Source organism: Erinaceus europaeus, chromosome 22 (assembly GCF_950295315.1).
Source record: "Erinaceus europaeus chromosome 22, mEriEur2.1, whole genome shotgun sequence".
Taxonomy (NCBI): Eukaryota; Metazoa; Chordata; class Mammalia; order Eulipotyphla; family Erinaceidae; genus Erinaceus; species Erinaceus europaeus.
Genome location: NC_080183.1, coordinates 8,168,500 through 8,187,947, shown reverse-complemented (window position 1 = coordinate 8,187,947; position 19,448 = coordinate 8,168,500). Strand labels below are relative to the sequence as shown.

The window sequence follows — 19,448 nt, the reverse complement described above, 5'->3', positions numbered from 1 at the left end:
GGGAGTCACTTCACAAGCCGTGAAGCAGGTCTGCAGGTGTCTGTCTTTCTCTCCCCCTCTCTGTCTCCCCCTCCTCTCTTAATTTGTCTCTGTCTTATCCAACAACAACAGCAGTAACAACAATAACAACTACAACAAGGGCAGCAAAATGGGAAAAAATTGTCTCCAGGAGCAGTGGCTTTATTTATTTACTGAATAGAGACATCCAGGAACTAAAAAGGAAGGGGATATTAGGGAGAGAGAGAGAGAGAGAGACAGAGAGAGACACCTGCAGCCCTGCTTCACCACTTACAAAGCTTTCCCCCTGCAGGTGGGGACCGGGGGCTCAAAACCAGGTTTTGTCATCCCCACCTGCAGGGGGAAAGCACATTGTAACATGTGCGCCCACCCAGGTGCACCATAGCTGGTCCCTACTTTTCACTTGGATATTTCACATAAAACTCTGTCCTCAAGTATATTTTTCCTTTTCTTTTTTTTTTTAAGGTTTTTTTTTAATATTTATTTAATTTATTTATTCCCTTTTGTTGCCCTTGTTGTTCTATTGTTGTAGTTATTATTGTTGTCGTCGTTGGATAGGACAGAGAGAAATGGAGAGGGAAGGGGAAGACAGAGAGGAGGAGAGAAAGATAGACACCTGCAGACCTGCTTCACCGCCTGTGAAACGACTCCCCTGGAGGTGGGGAGCTGGGGTCTCAAACCAGGATCCTTACTGGGGTCCTTGCACTTTGCACCACATGCGCTTAACTCGCTGTGCTACCGCCCGACTTCCCCTCTATCTCTTATGAGACTAACTTGGGGAGTAAAGCAGAATTTGGGGGTCTGTGGTTAATTATCTTTTGCCTCTAGAATGAAATCTGGGTTTTAAATGTGACACTGATGTCCTCCCCCCCCACTTCTCTCGTCTCTTGTTGCTGTCTTTTCTGTTATCCTAGACAACTCGGCATTCTTCAAAGCACAGGCTACTTTTCTCTGTGTGCTTATTCAGATAATTTGCTTCTGTCTGAAATGTCTCTCCACACTCCCATGCCATGGAGCTGGCTGTCAAAACCTTGCTTGTCATTTCCTCCCTGAAATGGTCTCAGTGTGTTGCTACCCTTTCTGTCCTCACGGCACTCCCTCTCTACTCCCTCCCCGCAGGCCAGCTATCCTGTTCACTTGTGGATATGCTGGGTCTCGGTATTTTATTAGGGCGTGGCTGTTATCTATCTATCTGTCTGTCTTTCTTTCTCCCTTCCTGTCTTTCTTTCTTTCTTTCTGCACCACTTCACCATCATGAAACATGCATGGAGTTCATTCTTGACAGTGTTCATTGAATTAAATTGGAGAGAAAACATCTGCAATAGCCCTGAAAAGAATAGCCCTGACAGCTTTGCTTTTAAAACCAAACCAAATCAAAAATGCTTATTCTTTCATCTCCATTATTTTCAAAACAATCTATTTATTTCCACCTTCTTGTCTTCTGTATGCCTTGTGACTGAAATCTGCCTTAAACCTTTTTTTTTTTTTTTTTTTTAAAGAAAGGGACTGCTTGAATTGATAAACTTGTAGGCCATGGTGGATAATGAGATGTCTGTGGAATTCAGTGTTTGAAAGGTGCAGGCGCGGCCCCAGCCATGTGTGCAGGTGCGCTCTCTCCCAGAGCATTCAGAGCCTTTGGTAGCAAAACACTCTCCATGATAGTGCGTGGCCTTTGAAGAGGCGTCTGACGCTAGACCAGGGTTTGGAGAGACTTTTCTCCAAATCATTTTATTGATGGTGGGGAAGAACTATGGTTATAGTGCAGTTGTTGACACGTGGGGACGGTTCTTTGTCTCCCTGTGACAGGCACCTGCAGAACACTCTCATCCTCAACTTCATTCCTTTTCCACCACGACCTCAGTGCCCTCCCCAGCCAGCGCTTTCTGTGCTTTCTTCTACTGTTTGATGATTTCTGGCCTAACGTCCATTTATTACATCCACTTGGAGTTGACTTTGTGCTTGCTGATAGGCTGTGGTCCTGTTTCAGTCTTCTGCACTTCTCTCTCTCTCTTTTTTTACCAGAGCACTAGTCAGCTTGGGATCTTGGTGGTGCAGAGGATTAACTCTGGGACTACAGAGCCTCAGGCATGTCTTCTGCACTTTTTACCCCAGTTCCCCAAACACCATTCATTGAAGAGACTTTTCTCCATTTAGTATAAACACATTTGAGCCCCCTTGTCACAAATCAGTTATGATTAAGTGTGGGAGGCCTGGGAGGGGGCATTTTTAACTCTGTTAATCCCAGGTATTCTAAAAGTGAGTATAGACACACTAATGCTTGAAGCTTGGGTTATATGTATATTTTTTAAATGATGGGGCTGGGTGGTGGTGCACATGTCACAATGTTCAAGGACCCGAATCCCACCTGCAGGGGGAAGCTTTGCGAGTGGTGAAGCGGGGCTGCAGGTGTCTCTCTGTCTCTCTCCCTCTCAATTTCTGGCTGTCACTGTCCAATAAAAAATATAATCTTTTTTTTTTTAATGATCAAAGCTATTCTTTCAAACATTTACATGAAAGTAGCAGCACAGAACGTACGGCATATTTCTCTTTGTTTCACCGAATGGAAGTGTGATCATGAAATGCCTCATTGGCTTCTAGGTGACTTCAGATGAGTATTTACAAGAAAGCCTTTCAGACCTGCTAAGGCCAAGCGGACCTCATGGCTGAGTAGTGCTAACAGTGGGTGCTACCTTAGGACCGTTGTGGTTAGACCAGAAACGGATCTCGAATTCGTAGATAAGTTCAGTATCAGATAACTGAAGATGGAAAAGGAAGTGCTTCTAGATGAGTACAGCGATACAGCCAAATGACAATTACAGCTCAGATGAAAACCTGTGTAAAGATAGCTTTAAAAAGTTGGGTCTTTGTCTCATAGCAGAAGACGTTTTCAAAGAACGCTCAGTCTTCTGGTAGAAATGGAGACTAAGCATATATTCAGGTCACTTGCCATATGTGCAGCTGGTCATAAGCTCCTTGGGCATGAACTGGGTTGACCTGGCTTACTGGGAGCAGCTATGACCTGCTGTGACCAGGCTTCACATGGAGTCTTTCTATGGCTCTTGAGATTTTGATAGCAAATATGGGCACATGACACCTTTGTTCTAAACTGCTGGTGTTTGTATGTGTGTGTGTGTGTGTGTGTGTGTGTGTGTGTGTGTGTGTGAGACAGAGAGAGGGAGAGAGAGAGAGATTATTATTTGGTACATGCTTATTCTCAGAGATGTAGCTTGTCTGCATATCTCCCCTAGAATATGAGTTTTGAAGTTGAACGTCTGCTTCTGCCCACGCCTCTCTTTAGGTTAGGCATGTATCGGGAAGCAGAGAAGCAGTTCCTTTCGGCCCTGAAGCAGCAGGAAATGGTAGACACCTTTCACTACTTAGCCAAAGTAAGTATTCTTCCTTCCGGTAGGTCGTGTCTTCCCAGAATCAGTGTTTACACTCTGCATGGGAAGTCTTGACAGTTTCTTCAGGAGTATGTTCAGATGGGACTTACTTTTCTTTGTAGCAAGGGAAAAAAAAAAATGAAATACTAAAAAGGATATGTAGCTCAGTGCTAATTGTCACAAAAAGAAAACCCCTTTTAGTTTGTTTTGTTTTGTTTTGTTTTTCCCTGCTGCGGATTGAACTTGGTCCTCTGGAGCCTCAGGCATGCAAGTCATTTATATAACTACCATGCGAACTCCACACCCACTGAAAGCCCACAGGAGGAGAAAATGCCACAGACTGGTCTTCCACCCCATGGGCAGCAGGCCCCAGAGTCTTTCTTCTTTTCTGAGACGTCTGCAGGGTCGCCCAGCCAGCAGAGGCAGAGAACAGGACCGTCCTCTCTCAACTCTCACAACAGCGTGTTTCTCCCATCTTGAGCACCATCTGGCGCTGAGGTGTTGTATCAGATTTTTTTCCACGTGGCGTTTAATTTAATCTTCACGGTCACTTGGCTATCTAAAACCACCCCACTGCCGCAACAGAAGTGAAGGACCACCCAGAATTTTCAGTTTGGGGATAGATTGAAGTCAAAATTCAGGCCTTCTGGCTAGGGAAACAGAGTGGTGCTCTGATTCTTTCTCTTGTTCTCTCTCCTTCATGTAATTGAAATGAATCTTCAAGAAAGCCTCAGGACTCATCCTTTGGCTGTCATCTTAACTGATAATCTCTTGCCACAAGGTTTAAAAAAAAAAAAAATATATATATATATATATATGTATATATATATATATATGATTCTGATTTTCACTCTTGTTAAATAAATGGCCTGACATTTTTCCATAAATTGATTCACGCCAGTGTTATCATTGCCTACATGACTGTATAGAGGTTAAACTCGTCTTGTGCTCTTTAATATTCAAAGAGCTGATTTCTAAGTGGGTAAAGCTCAAATTTCAGGAGCCATGTTAGGTTTTGAAATTCTAGGTTGTAAAACTTTTAGCTTACTATTGGATTGTTGGAAAACTAATGAGGTACTTTTTTAGGGTTTTCTATGCAAAAATGCATCATGATTTTTGCAGTAACCTCATCAATATATTAAATTGCTTTGTATCTTGAACTGTATTTATTCATTTATTTATTTTAGCACCACCAGGGGTATTGCTGGGGCTCGGTCTACCACTCCCAGAGGCCGCTTTTTCCTTTTTTTTTTAATTTCTCCTTTATATTTTTTGATAGAACAGAGCGAAATGGGTGAGGTAAAGAGACAGAGGGACACCCGCAGACGTGCTTCCCCATTCGTACAGTGGTGACATGTGTGATGAAGTGAGCATGGTGATGTGTAAACTCAGCTGGCCACACCACTGTCTGCCCCCCCCCATATTTATTTTTCCTTTTCTAAATCCAACTGCATTGCACACTCTTCCCTTCTGAATCTTCATCCAGTGTGTTCCCTAGACCACCCTCTTTCTCCTTTTGCATCTTCAACTTCCCTGTAGAATTTCTTCCTTAGCGGCAGCTAAGGCCATATCCATGCCTGCCATGTCCCCAAAAGATTTTCCCTTGGTCCTTTGCTGCCTAGTAACTCGTCCATCTCGGCAATGGTAGTAAACCTACAATAAGCATTTAATAAGGAGTCGGTTAAGTGCATGTGGTGTGAAGCGCATGTGGTGTGAAGCGCACGGACCAGCATAAGGATCCCAGTTTGAGCCCCTGGCTCCCAACCTGCAGGGGAGTCGCTTCCCAGGCGGTGAAGCAGGTCTGCAGGTGTCTGTCTTTCTCTCCCCCTCTCTGTCTTCCCCTCCTCTCTCCATTTCTCTCTGTCCTATCCAACAACAATGACATCAATAACAACAACAATAACTACAACAATTAAAAAATAATAACAAGGGCAACAAAAGGGAAAATAAATAAATAAGAATTTAATGATGGGGTCAATGAATGGATGCTTCAAACATCGTAGAGACAATGTTTCAATTGTAGGGATAAAACTGTAATGTTAATGTTGGAAATTAATAATATGCACTTCTCAAAAAATTTTATTATAGTATTTAGGAAATAATTTCCTACTAATAATTACAAACTTGGGGGCCAGGTGGTGGTACACCTGGTTGAGTGCACCTGCTATAATGCACAGGGACATGGGTTCAAACACACTGTCCTCACCTGCAGGGAGGAAGCTTCATGAGTGGTGGAGCAGTGCTGCAGATGTCTCTCCCTTTCTCTCTCTCTCTCTCTCTCTCTTCGCTCTCAGTTTCTGTCTGTCTCTACCCAGTAAATAAATCAATAAAATATTTTAAAGTAACAAACCAATAGCACTAGACTTAGCACTAATAATTATAAACTTAACATACCAAGCGCTGTTCTTTTAAGGACCAAGAATCTTACTGGAATGAATTATGGTTTCAGGTCTACATCTCATTGGATCAGCCTGTGACTGCCTTAAACCTTTTCAAACAAGGCCTAGATAAGTTTCCAGGAGAAGTGACTCTACTTTGTGGAATTGCCAGAATCTACGAGGTAAAATTCATATTATTTAAAAAGTTGATGTAAAATGAGGTTCTGCTCCTTAAATAAACTCATAACCCCTTATGGTCACTGGATATAAAACTATGACTGTTATCCCATGGTTCACTGGAAGATAAGATTTGAGTTATGTACACTTAGTCAGACTAAGTTTCTCCTATCAACAAACATACAGAAAAGTATAGAGAATAGTATGAATTTGAAAATTTAAATTTATTTTAATAATATTTTAAATTTATTATTGGATAGACACAGAGAAGTTGAGAGGGGAGGGGAGATAGAGAGGTAGAAAGACAGAGAGACACCTGCAGCCTTGCTTCACCACTCGTGAAGCTTCCCCCCTGCAGGTTGAATCCCAGTCCTTGAACCCAGGTCCTTGTGCATTGTAATGTGTGTGCTTCACCAGGTGTGCCACCACCTGGTCCCGAAAATTTAAATTTATTTCTCTATCTGTGGAGCATAGTCTTATTTCAAGGCCTAGAATGTCATTATCTTTTTTTTTTTTTTTGCCTCCAGAGTTATTGCTGGGACTTGGTGTCAATACTATGAACCCACTGCCTCTGGAAGCCAATTTTTTTCCCACTTTATTGGGTAGGACAGAGAGAGATTAAGAGAGGAAGAAGAGACAGAGGAAGAGAGAAAGAGAGATACCTGCAGACCTGCTTCACTCCTTGTAAAGCATCCGCCTGCAGGTGGGGAGTGGGGGCCTCCAACCCAGATCCTTTGTGCTTAGCAGTACTATGTACTCCCGCCCCTCAAATATCCTTCTTTTTTTTTCATATTTGGCAGGTTATGTTTTAGAGCTTTCTGTTCTGTTGGTTGTCTATCCTCATGCCAATGTCACACCATCATAGTTACTGTGGCTCATAGTTTAGATCTGGTAAAACTGAATCAAGATCATTTGTTGTAAAGCTTTTGGGCTTAAGCCCACCCACTTGGCCAGGACTGGCTAACAGGAGACTTTTGACAGAAGCCGTTAGTCTTCCTCATTCTCAGTCACAGAACTGCTCGGCTGCCTACAACTTTTAACCTGGTAGTTTGAGACAAGACAGCATCTGTTTGAGACAAGCCAGGTTGTGTAATATGAATAGAATTTTGACTGGGATCTTAGGAAGGAAATCAAAGAGAACTGACCTCTGACAGCAGTGGAGTTTACACTTGGTGGTGACTGTTTTGATGCCATTAGAATGCTCAGTGCTTCACCGACCTCACACCTCAGCACCCAGCCCTTTCCTCCTGGGGCAGAAAGTTCTGGCAGAAAAATGCTGGGGAACGTGGCATCTTTGATGTGTGGTTGCTGAAAGCCTCCCGAGCCTTTGTTACAGTTACCATTGACTATTGCTATGACTGTTGCAAGGAGTGACTCAGGAGTGGCTTCCTTAACCGGTCTCCTTCCTCCTTTTCCTGTCCTGAGTCTGGTCAGAAATTGCAGGGACAAATGCTTTTATCAGTGTACAGAGGACAAAAGTCGAAAACTGGGTCTGCACTGGACAGAGGGAGAAAAAGAAGAGAGGAGTGACCAGGGAAGTAGCTCAGCCGATAAGAGCATAAGCCTTACATGTATTAAGATCTTGGGCTTGACCCCATTACTGCATAAGCCAGAGAGGTGCTCTGATAAAATTAATTTAAATATTATTAGCATAATTTTTGTTTTATTTTTTTGATTTGCTAGGACAGAGAGCACTTGGGAGGGGAAGGAGAAATATATATAGAGAGAAACCCCCCTAGCACTGCTTCACCATTTGTGAAACTTCCCCCCTTGCAGGTGGGGGTGGGGAGACTTGAACTCTGGCCCTTGCCGATGAAATTGAAACATTTTAAGGGGGAAAAAAAACAAGGGAAGGAAAGCATTGTTGCTGCGGGAACAGCCCAGCCATCACACGTAGGGTGATCAAGGGCTGAGCACAGACTCGAGACAGTTGGACTCAGTATTTTCCCCTGGCTTTATCTATTTAATTTCCCTTCTGTCAGAATGTGCCATACAAGGACAGGTTCTTCAGTATATGTGACAGTGGGTTTAGAGCTAATTAGTGGTTGTCCCTTCACTACAGCCCACATCACATATGCCTCTGGGGACTCTTCTGCGCACATCCTGCCTTTCTCTGGAGGGATTGTCTTCCTCCCCTCAAGTTTCTCTGTCTCTACTACTTGCATTTTGGTCTTGTATCTTTCAAATGCTTTCTCTCTTAAAATGGACAAGCCACACTACCTACTGTGCACTGCTTGTTTGGTGAAGAAACTTGTTTAAAACCATTTCTCCCGGTTGACTTTATTTGGTTGTGTATCGTTTTATTTCTCTCTTGAGGTGATTGTCTAAATCCACTTGAAAGACTGGGCTTGCTTTATCTGAACTACTCTTTGTTAAAAGATGTTTGACGTTAGAAAAATTTACCGCAGGGCATATTGTCCTAGTGGTTCTTGAACTTCATTGGGGATAAAAATGACTCGGAGAGTATTTGGAAAGCGCATTCCGTCTTCTGCTGAATCAGATGCCCTGGAAGAAATAGCCGGCTATTTGTATGTTTCAGAATCTACAGAGGTAATTTCAGTGTCAAAGAGACTTTGAGAAACACTGAAAAAATCATTTTCTTGTCTTCTCTTTTCTTGCCTCCAATCCCTTGGGCTTGGTGCTGACACTACAAACCCATCATTCCTGGCGGCCATTTGTTCCTTTTCTTTTCATTTTATTCGATAGAACAGAGAAAAATTGAGGAGAGAGGTGAGCCAGAGAGGGAGAGAGAAAGACAGACACCTGCAGACCCACTTCACTGCTTGTGAAGTGACCCCCCTGCAGGTGGGAGCCGGGGGCTTAAAGTCAGGTCCTTGCTCGGGTCCTTGGGCATAGTACTGTGTGCTTAACTAGGTGTGCCACTGCCTGGCCCCCACAAAATTATTATCTTTTTTATTTAAGAAAGGAGACATTAACAAAAGCATAGGATAAGAGGGGTACAGTTCCACACAATTTCCACCACCTGATCTCCATATCCCACCCCCTCCCCTGATGGCTTTCCCGTTCTCCATCCCTCTGGGAACATGGACCCAGGGTCATTGTGGGTTGTAGAAGGTGGAAGGTCTGGCTTCTGTATTTGCTTCCCCGCTGAACATGGGCATTGACTGGTTGATCCATACTCCCAGCCTGTCTCTCTCTCTCCCTAGTAGGGTGGGTCTCTGGGGAAGTGGAGCTTCAGTACACATTGGTGGGGTCGTCTGTCCAGGGAAGTCTGGTCGGCATTGTGCAGGCATCCAGAACCTGGTGGCTGAAAAGACAGTTAACATGCAAAGCCAAACAAATTGTTGAACGACTATGGTCTTAAAGACTGGAATAGTGCAGATGAGGTGTTGGCAGGCTCTTGTGTACTTCTGCTTTCAGGTATATATTTTTCCCTAGCTTATGGGCACCTGTGAACATATGCTCTATCTCAGGGGACCTGGTCTATATCTAGGTTTGGGGACTTTATTGGGGAGTGGAACACTTGGAATGGAATTAGAGAATACTATGAAAGGAAAGGTCTCACCCGAGTGATGAAGCTGAAGGGTTGTCATTCCACACCTGAAGTCTCTGGACACAGTCTGAAGTGAAGCATGCTGGGGTGGCACTTGTTGCGCAAAATTAATTTTCTTAAGTTATCTCCACTTTTATTTTCAACAACAACAACAAAATTTATCTATAGTCAGTGTAAATTGGTTAAAAATAATCACTGCAAAAATCAGTTAACTGATTTCATGGTTATTTATATGCTCGAAGTGGCATTTATCTACTTGGAAAAAAGCATTTTAAACATACATTAATGAAGAGTAATCCAGACCCATTATAGTTCAAACAATTCTGGTGCAGGAATAGATTAAAGGACTAAAATAGAGTCCATGTAAGTCATGCATATGGAAATTATGGTATCATATAGGCTGTCAGTTAAACCAGTTGGATGATTTGACTTTTTAACAAATAGATAAAAATAGACCTGGGTGAGTAATGGTTTCTCTTACTGAAAGAATTCATTACTGCCACGTAATGCCAGAGATTTCAGATCAAGAAAGTTTCCGAAGAAAGCATGGGTGAGTTATTTGTGCAATTTAGAAATGCTGAAGACCATTCTGTGCGTGGCGCAAAGTCAGAAAGTCGTAACAGAAAACATCATTCTAGGGCCCCGGCAGTAGTGCACTTGGTAGAATGCACATGCTATGACGCTGAAGGCCTGGGTTCAAGTCCCCAGTCCTCAGTCCCCACCTGCAGGTGGAAGCTTCATGAGTGATGAAGCAGTGCTGGAGGTGCCTCTCTCTTCCTTTCTCTGTCTCTGTTTAATAAATAAAGTTTTTAAAAGTCAGTAGTAAAAACAAGGGGACTGGGCAGTAGCACACAGGGTTAAGCCTACATAATGCCAAGCGTAAGGGCTGGCACAAGGATCCGAGTTTGAGCCCCTGGCTCCCCACCTGCAAGGGGGCTGCTTCACAAGTGGTGAAGCATGTCTGCAGGTCTCTTATCTCTCTCCCTCCTCTCCATCTTCCCCTCCTCTTTCAATTTCTCTCTGTCCTATGCAGCAACAACAATAACAGCAACAATGGGGGGGAAATGACCATGGGAGCAGTGGGTTTAAGTGCAGGCACTGAGCCCCAGCAATAATCCTGGAGGCACACAAAAAAAGTTAATAGTGAAAACAAAAAGACAAAAGACAAAATCAAGCCATAACAAAGAGAGAGACAGAAAGAGAAAGAGAGAGAGAGAGTAAAAAGGAGGGGAGGTGGTGTGGGAGAGAGGGAGGGAGGGAGAAAGAAAGAGAAATAGATCAAATGGGGAAACTATTAGCCTTGTTTTAGGACTCCAAAAGGCTACTTTTGTTTCTTTTTTTTATTTTTTATTGGGGAATTAATGTTTTACATTCAACAGTAAGTACAATGGTTTGTATATGCATAACATTCCCCAGTTTCCCATATAACAATACAACCCCCACTAGGTCCTCTGAATCCTTCTTGGACCTGTATTTTCTGCACCCACCCACCCCAGAGTCTTTTACTTTGGTGCGATATGCCAATTCCATTTCAGGTTCTACTTGTGTTTTCTTTTCTGATCTTGTTTTTCAACTTCTGCCTGAGAGTGAGATCATCCCATATTCATCCTTCTGTTTCTGACTTATTTCACTCAACATGATTTTTTCAAGGTCTATCCAAGATCGGATGAAAACGGTGAAGTCACCATTTTTTACAGCTGAGTAGTATTCCGTTGTGTATATATACCACAACTTGCTCAGCCACTCATCTGTTGTTGGACACCTGGGTTGCTTCCAGGTTTTGGCTACTACAAATTGTGCTGCCAAGAACACATGTGTACACAGATCTTTTTGGATGGATGTGTTGAGTTCCTTAGGATATATCCCCAGGAGAGGAATTGCAGGGTCATAGGGTAGGTCCATTTCTAGCCTTCTGAGAGTTCTCCAGACTGTTCTCCACAGAGGTTGGACCAATTGATATTCCCACCAGCAGTGCAGAAGGGTTCCTTTGACCCCACACACACCCTCTCCAGCATTTGCTGCTGTTACCTTTTCTGATGTATGACATTCTCACAGGAGTGAAGTGGTATCTCATTGTTGTCTTTATTTGCATTTCTCTGACCATCAGAGACTTGGAGCATTTTTTCATGTGTTTCTCAGCCTTTTGGATCTCTTCTGTGGTGAATATTCTGTCCAAGTCCTCCCCCCATTTTTGGATGGGGTTATTTGTTGTCTTGTTGTTGAGTCTGGCAAGCTCTTTATATATGTTGGTTATTAAACTCTTATCTGATGTATGACATGTAAAGATGTTCTCCCATTCTGTGAGGGGTCTCTTGGTTTGGGTAGTGGTTTCTTTTGCTGTGCAGAAGCTTTTTAATTTGATGTAGTCCCATAGGTTTATACTTGCCTTAGTCTTTGTTTTTTGTTTTTTTTTTTTTAATTTTTATTTTGCCTTAGTCTTCTTTGTAATTGGATTCGTTTCATTGAAAATGTCTTTAAAATGTATGCGGAAAAGAGTTCTGCCAATATTTTCCTCTAAGTATTTGATAGTTTGTGGTCTAACATCCAAGTCCTTGATCCACTTGGAATTTACTTTTGTATTCGATGAAATATAGTGGTTCAGTTTCATTCTTCTGCATGTTTCAACCCATTGTTTCCAACACCACTTGTTGAAGAGATTCTGCTTTCCCCATGTAATAGTCTGGGCCCCTTTGTCAAAGATTAGATGTCCATAGGTGTGGGGCCTCATTTCTGGGCTCTCAATTCTATTCCACTGGTCAGTGTGTCTATTCATGTTCCAGGACCAAGCAGTTTTGATGACAATGGCCCTATAATACAGTTTGAGATCTGGGAGTGTGATGCCTCCAGTTCTGTTCTTTTTTCTCAAGATTGTTTTGGCAATTCTAGGTCTTTTCTGGTTCCAGATAAACATTTGTAGCATTTTTTCTATTCTCCTAAAAAATGTGCTTGGGATCTTGATGGTGATAGCATTAAATTTGTAGATGGCTCTGGGTAATATATTCATTTTGATGATGTTAATTCTTCCAACCCATGAACATGGAATATCTTTCCACTTCTTTGTGTCTTTTTCAATTTCCTTGAGTAGGGACTCATAATTTTCAGTATACAAGTTTTTCACTTCCTTGGTTAGATTTACTCCTAGATATTTTATTGTTTTTGTTGCTATAGTAAAAGGAATTGATTTCTGGATTTCAATTTCTTCTGACTTAGTGTTTGCATAGAGGAATGCCACTGACTTTTGAATGTTAATTTTATAGCCTGACACCTTACTGTATTGCCTGATGATTTCCAAAAGCTTCTTGCTGGATTCCTTAGGTTTTTCCATGTATACTATCATGTCATCTGCAAATAAGGAGAGTTTGACTTCTTCTCTTCCAATCTGTATCCTTTTAATTCCTTGCTTCTACCTGATTGCTATGGCAAGAATTTTCAACACTGTTGAATAGTAATGGTGATAATGGGCATCCCTGTCTAGTACCTGATCTGAGTGGAAATGCTTCCAGTTTTTCACCATTGAGTATGATGTTGCCTGTAGGTTTGCTATATATAGACTCCACTATCTTCAGGAATTTTCCATCTATTCCCATTTTTTGTAGTGCTTTGATCATAAAGGGATGTTGTATTTTGTCAAAGGCTTTCTCTGCATCTTTTGATATGACCATGTGGTTTTTGGTCTTGCTTTTGTTGATGTGATGGATCACATTGATTGATTTACATATATTAAACCAACCTTGCATGCCTGGGATAAACCCCACTTGGTCATGATGAACAGTCTTTTTGATATACTGCTGTATCCGGTTGGGTAGAATTTTGTTCAGTATTTTAGTGTCTATGTTCATCAGAGATATTGGTCTGTAGTTTTCTTTTTTGGTTGTGTCCCTGTCTGCTTTTGGTATCAGGGTGATGTTGGCTTCATAGAAGCTGGCAGGGAGTATTCCAGTGTCTTCAATCTTCTAGAAGACTTTTAAAAGTAGAGGTATTAGTTCTTCTTTGAAGGTTTTGTAGAATTCATTTGTAAAACCATCTGGTCCAGGACATTTATTTTTGGGAAGGTTTTTGATAACTGTTTCAATTTCATTAGCTGTGATATGCCTGTTCATGTTATCTACTTCCTCTTTACTTAGTTTTGGAAGTTGGTAGGTATCTAGGAAATCGTCCATTTCTTCCAGGTTCTCTAGCTTGGTGGCATATAGTTGTTCATAGAAGCCTCGCATGATATGTTGAATTTCTGTGGTGTCTGTTGTGATATTTCCTCTTTAATTTACTATCCGATTTATTTGGGTCTTCTCCCTTTTTTGTTTTGTGAGTCTGGCTAAAGGTTTGTCGATTTTGTTTACTCTTTCGAAGAACCAGCATTTATTTTCGTTGATCTTTTGTATGGTTTTCCTATTCTCAATGTTATTGATTTCTGCCCTAACTTTAGTGATTTCTGTCCTTCTGGTTGCTTTAGGATTCCTTTGTTGTTCTTCTTCTAGGTCTTTAAGATGTGCAATCAGGCTGTTTATTTGTGCTTTTTCTTGTTTCCTAATGTGTGCTTGTATAGCTATGAACTTCCCTCTCAGTACTGCCTTAGCAGTGTCCCAAATAATTTTGATAGCTTGTGTCTTCATTTTCATTGAACTCTCAAAACATTTTGATTTCTTCCTTGATTTCCTCTTTGACCCAGAAGTTGTTAAGAAGTATACTGTTGAGCTTCCACATTTTGGGACTGTTAACTAATCTTTTGTGGATTGTTAAGTGTTAGTTTAATTCCACTGTGGTCTGAGAAGATGCTTGGGATGATTTCAATGCTCATGAATTGGCTGATGCTGTCTTTGTGGCCTAACATATGGTCTATCCTTGAGAATGACCCATGTGGATTTGAGTAAAATGTGTATTCCAGTTTCTTGGGATGAATGACTCTGAAAATGTCCAGTAGTTCTAGTTTTTCTATCTCTTCATTTAACTCCCTCATGTCTTTATTGATTTTTCTGCCTGGATGATCTGTCAAGTTGAGAGAGTGGGGTGTTGAAGTCCCTTACTATGACTGTGTTACTGTTAATATATTGCTGTAGCTCTTTCAGTAGAAGTTTGATGTATTTAGATGGCTTCTCATTGGGTGCATAGATATTAATAATTGTTAAGTCCTCTTGATTGACTGATCCTCTGAGCATTAAGTAGTGTCCATTCCTATCTTTCTGAATCTTATCTATTTTAAAGTCTATCATGTCAGATATGAGAATAGCTGTTCCTGCCCTTTTTTGTGGGCCATTGGCTTGTATGATAGTTTTCCATCCTTTCCCTTTGAGTCCGTGTTTGTCTTGTTGAGTTAGGTGGGTTTCCTATAGACAACATATTGTTGGGTTGTGTTTTCTGATCCATCTTCCTACTCTGTGCCTTTTAATAGGTGAATTCAGGCCATTGACATTTATTAATATCAAAGATTGAAGATATTTTAACGCCATTCTTGTAGAGTTTTAGAATGTTTTGCTATATGTCCTATTTGTGGTGGCCTGGTTGTTTATAGGAGACCTTTCAGAACTTCTTTCAGGGCAGGCTTGGTGATGGTTGCTTCCTTCAACTGTTGCTTGTCTGAGAAGGTTTTGGTGCCTCCATCTAGTCTGAGTAAGAGTCTAGCAGGATACACTAATTTTGGTTGAAAGCCTTTCTCATTGAGCACTCAATAGATATCTTGCCATTCTCTTCTGGCCTGTAGTGTTTGTGTGGAGAAGTCTGCTGCTAATCTTACGGGTTTTCCTCTGTAGGTGACTCTTTGTTTTTCTCTTGCAACCTTCAGGATCCTTTCTTTATCCTTATTCCTTTCCATTCTAAGTATGATATGTCTTGGTGTCTTTAGGTCTGGGTTAATTCTGTTTGGGACCCTCTGGGCTTCTTGAATCTTTATGTCTTTGATGTTGTCTAGACTAGAGAAGTTTTCAGCTATTATGGCCTGGAGAATGCTTTCTTCCTCTCCTTCTCTTTCTTCCTCTGGTAAGCCAATAATGCGTATATTGTTTCTTTTGAAGTCATCCCATAGGACTCTGTTGTTGTTTTCAGCATCTCTTAATCTCTTTTTGAGATCTCTTACTTTTTTTTAGTTGTCTCTAATTCGTCCTCAATCTTGCTAATTCTGTCTTCAGCCTCATAGATTCTATTCTCTCTGCCCTCTACTGCTTTCTGGAGTTCCTCTATTTTGTTGCCCTGTTCTGATAGTGTTTTAGCTTGTTCAGCTAGTTGCCTTCTTAGCTCAGCGATTTCAGCTTTCAGCTCTCTAATAACCATGAGATAATTAGTATTTTCTTCCATATTCTCATTTGTTGTTCCTGCATTTCTGATTACAATTTTTTCAAATTCTTTACTCACTCCTGTTATTATTTCCTTAGCTAATGTTTGGATGTTGAACTAGTTATTTTGTGCTTCACCCTCTGGAGGACTTTTAGCTGGACTCTTGTCCTGGTTCGATTCTCCAATATTTTTTCTTGTTGTTTTAACCATTTTATATATTATGTTATGAGTCTCCTTCATCAGTACTTTTCAAATTATTGATCACTACTGCCTGGATTGACTTGTGTCTAAGTACGTTAATTAAAGTGTTCACAGTGGTGGAAGTTAACAGTTGTTTCAATTCCTGAGTTGGAGCTCAGTGGTTTAAAAGCCTCTTTTCTTTTTTTTCCTTCCCTTGTAGGCTACGGGAGCCTGAGGGCTTTTAAACTATCAATAGGCTTCTTAGCTTAATCACTGACTCCTGACCAAGAGATAAAGCAGGGTGTGGCAGAGATAATCCAGTGGTTATGCAAAGAGACTTTCACAGCCCCTCAGCTATGCCACCGAGGTTTAGGTCTTCTCCTGAGTTTCCTGGTTAGATCTCTGTCCCCTGGTGTCCCTCCCTGTCGCTGCTCCAGATTCTGAGGGTAGCAGCAATGGAGACTCAGAGTTGCACTTGGTGAGTCTCTGGGGAGTTCTCTCCTCCCTTCAGCTGTCCCCTTGTTGGTGGAGCAGACTGGAGGTGGTGTCTCAACTGATAAACTGCTGAACTGTTAGCAGTCACTTAGTCTCTCCTTAGGCTCCTCTCTCCTCTCTGTCACCAGCCGCACGTGTTTGTACTCACGGGTGATTTCCTGGGTTCCTGTGGTCATTGTAGTCCTGTCTTGTTTCGGTCCCGGGTGGTCTCCTTTGGTATTCCTAGTTGATCTGGGAGACGGCTACTTTTATTTCTAAGCCTGCATATTATTGAGAAATGACTGAACTTCTGAGGCACCGAACACACACACACACACACACACACACACACACACACACACACACCCCTATTGCATAGTCACAAACACATACACACACCCCTATGTGCATATTCACAAGCTGTTATTGATTTAGTCTGGAATTTACACTGTGCTATAGGAACCAGAGATTCCTCAGCCCTGTGTGGGCCGGTGTAGGGCTGGTTGGCTTTTGCTCAAGCTCTTGCTTTTTTGCCAGGCTGTGCAGACTGCGTTGGCCTTTCCTATGCGGGTAAAGTCACTCCCGAGATGAGATAAAAGACCGTTCCCAGCCACATCACTCTCTGTCCTCCAGTGACACTCCAGGGAAGAGCTTAACCAGACTGAAGAGCCCCCCCCATCTTTTTCTGTCTATCGGAATGAAAAAGGAGGCAAGGGCACAAGTCTCTTGCTCTGCCAACATTAATTGAATATATATATATATATATATATATATATATATATATATATATATATTGCCTCCAGGGTTATTGCTGGGGCTCGGTGCCTGAACCATGAATCCACTGCTCCTGGAGGCCATTTTTCCCCCTTTTGTTGCCCTTGTTGTTGTAGCCTTGTTGTGGTTATTATTGTTGTTGATGTCTTTCATTGTTGGATAGGACATAGAGAAATGGAGAGAGGAGGGGAAGACTGAGAGGGGGAAAGAAAGACAGACACCTGCAGACCTGCCTTATCACCTGTGAAGCGACTCCCCTGCAAGTTGGGGAGCCTGGGACTTGAACTGGGATCCTTCCGCTGGTCCTTGCACTTTGCACCATGTGCACTTAACCCGCTGCGCTACCACCCGACCTTCCTGAGCAGTTATATTTAAGAAGTGACTGTCGGTGGTCTGGGAGGTGGCACAGTGGATAAAACATTGGACTTTCAAGCATGAGGTCTCAAGTTCAATCCCCAGCAGCACATGTGCCAGAGTGATATCTGGTTCTTTCTCCTCCTGTCTTTCTCATGAATAAATTAAAAACATCTTTAAAAAAAAGTGATTATTGGGGCTGGGAAGTGGTGCACTGGGTGGAGAACACATATTATCGTGCATGAGGACCTGGATTCAGGCCCCTGGTCCCCACCTGCAGGGGGACTTTATGAGTGGCAGAGCAATGTGGGTAGGTATCTCCCCTCTGTCTCTTCTCTCTCTTTATCTCTGTCTTTATTTGACTTGCCATCTGTTAAAAAAAAAGGCCACCAGAAACAGTGGAGTTGTGTAGCCACTAAGCCACACCCATCCTACCCCGTGACCAAAACAAAAGGAACAAACAAGCTGAATATAATCATCCCACCCCTACCCTTTTTTTTAAAAAAAAATATTTATACCTCTTTCCCATATGAGGGAGCTACTCTCTTCCCTGATCCAGCTTTCTGGTCCTTTTTCCAGCCATGACATCATCTCCCCAGCAAATAACTTGGATCCATCTGCATATCAGATTTCAGGCTCAGGGGCAAAAAGAAAAAGGAAAAAAAAAAAAAAAACTAGTATAGCCACAGGCCCTTTGGGATTTAACTAACATATGCCTACTAGCTATCTACAAAATGGAGGACCCCCCCCCCCAACTCTTCATCTGCACTACTCCAGCCCTTAGGTCCATGACTGGTCAACAATTTGTTTGGCTTTGTATGTTAACTCTCTTTTCAGCCACCAGGTTCCAGATGCCAGCAGGATACAGCCCCCCCCCCCATCGCCTTCCTCCCACTGCTTTTCCTCTTCCCATCCTGACATCTTCCTTCCTTCCTTCCTTCCTTCCTTCTTTCCTTTCTTTTTTTTTTTTTTTTTTGTTTTTAAGATTTTATTTATTTATTTATTCATTAGAAAGACAGGAGGAGAGGGAGAAAGAACCAGACATCACTCTGGTACATGTGCTATAGGGGGATTGAACTCAGGACCTCATGCTTGAGGTCCAATCCAATGCTTAATCCACTGCGCCACCTCCCGGGCTACCTGACATCTCTCTCTCTCTCTCTCTTTTACAACTTTTGTTTATTTATTATTTGTATTTCTCTGATAGAGACGGACTGAGGGAAGTCAATAGGGAAGGGAGAGAGAGAGACACCTGCAACCCTGTTTTGTCACTCATGAAGCTTCCCCTGCAGGTGGGGACCTGGGATTTGAATCTATGTGCTTACACATTGTAACCTGTGCACTCTACCAGGTGCACCACTGCCCAGCCCTGCTATGTTTTTCTGCACACGAGTGATCTGTACCTGATTCCATATGTCTGTTCACTTGTCTTGCTAGCTAGATCCAACCTTCCTGCCATAGTAACTTTATCTCTCTCTCTCTCTTTTTAATTTTAGTTTTATTCATGACAGTATTGATTTACAAAACCATAAGATAAACAGGGATATAATTCTTCACCATTCCCACCTCCAGAGTTCGGTGTCCCCATTCTTTCCACTGGAAGCTACAGTAGTTCTCCCAAGGTCACAGATATGGGTTGACTATTATTTCTATAACTATCTGTCAATTTTTATATATATTTGCATTTTTATATTTTTTAATTGGGGAATTAATGTTTTACACTTAACAGTAAGTACAATAGTTTGTACAAGCATAACATTCCCCAGTTTCCCATACAACAATACAATCCCCACTAGGTCCTCTGAATCCTTCTTGGACCTGTATTCTCCCCACCCACCCACCCCAGAGTCTTTTACTTTGGTGCGATATGCCAATTTCATTTCAGGTTCGACTTGTGTTTTCTTTTCTGATCTTGTTTTTCAACTTCTGCCT

At 42.0% G+C, this 19,448-nt stretch overlaps 1 protein-coding gene across 3 annotated transcripts in view; it reads left to right on the top strand.

The window, feature by feature from the left end:
- TTC8 (tetratricopeptide repeat domain 8) overlaps nucleotides 1–19,448 on the top strand; it is a 79,259-nt gene that overhangs the window by 39,941 nt on the left and 19,870 nt on the right. For all 3 annotated transcript variants that reach the window (XM_007526824.3, XM_060181231.1, XM_007526823.3), the window contains 2 exons: nucleotides 3,317–3,404; nucleotides 5,851–5,961. In XM_007526824.3, coding sequence (XP_007526886.1) covers nucleotides 3,317–3,404; nucleotides 5,851–5,961 — 199 coding nt within the window. The remainder of the gene's footprint in view (nucleotides 1–3,316; nucleotides 3,405–5,850; nucleotides 5,962–19,448) is intronic.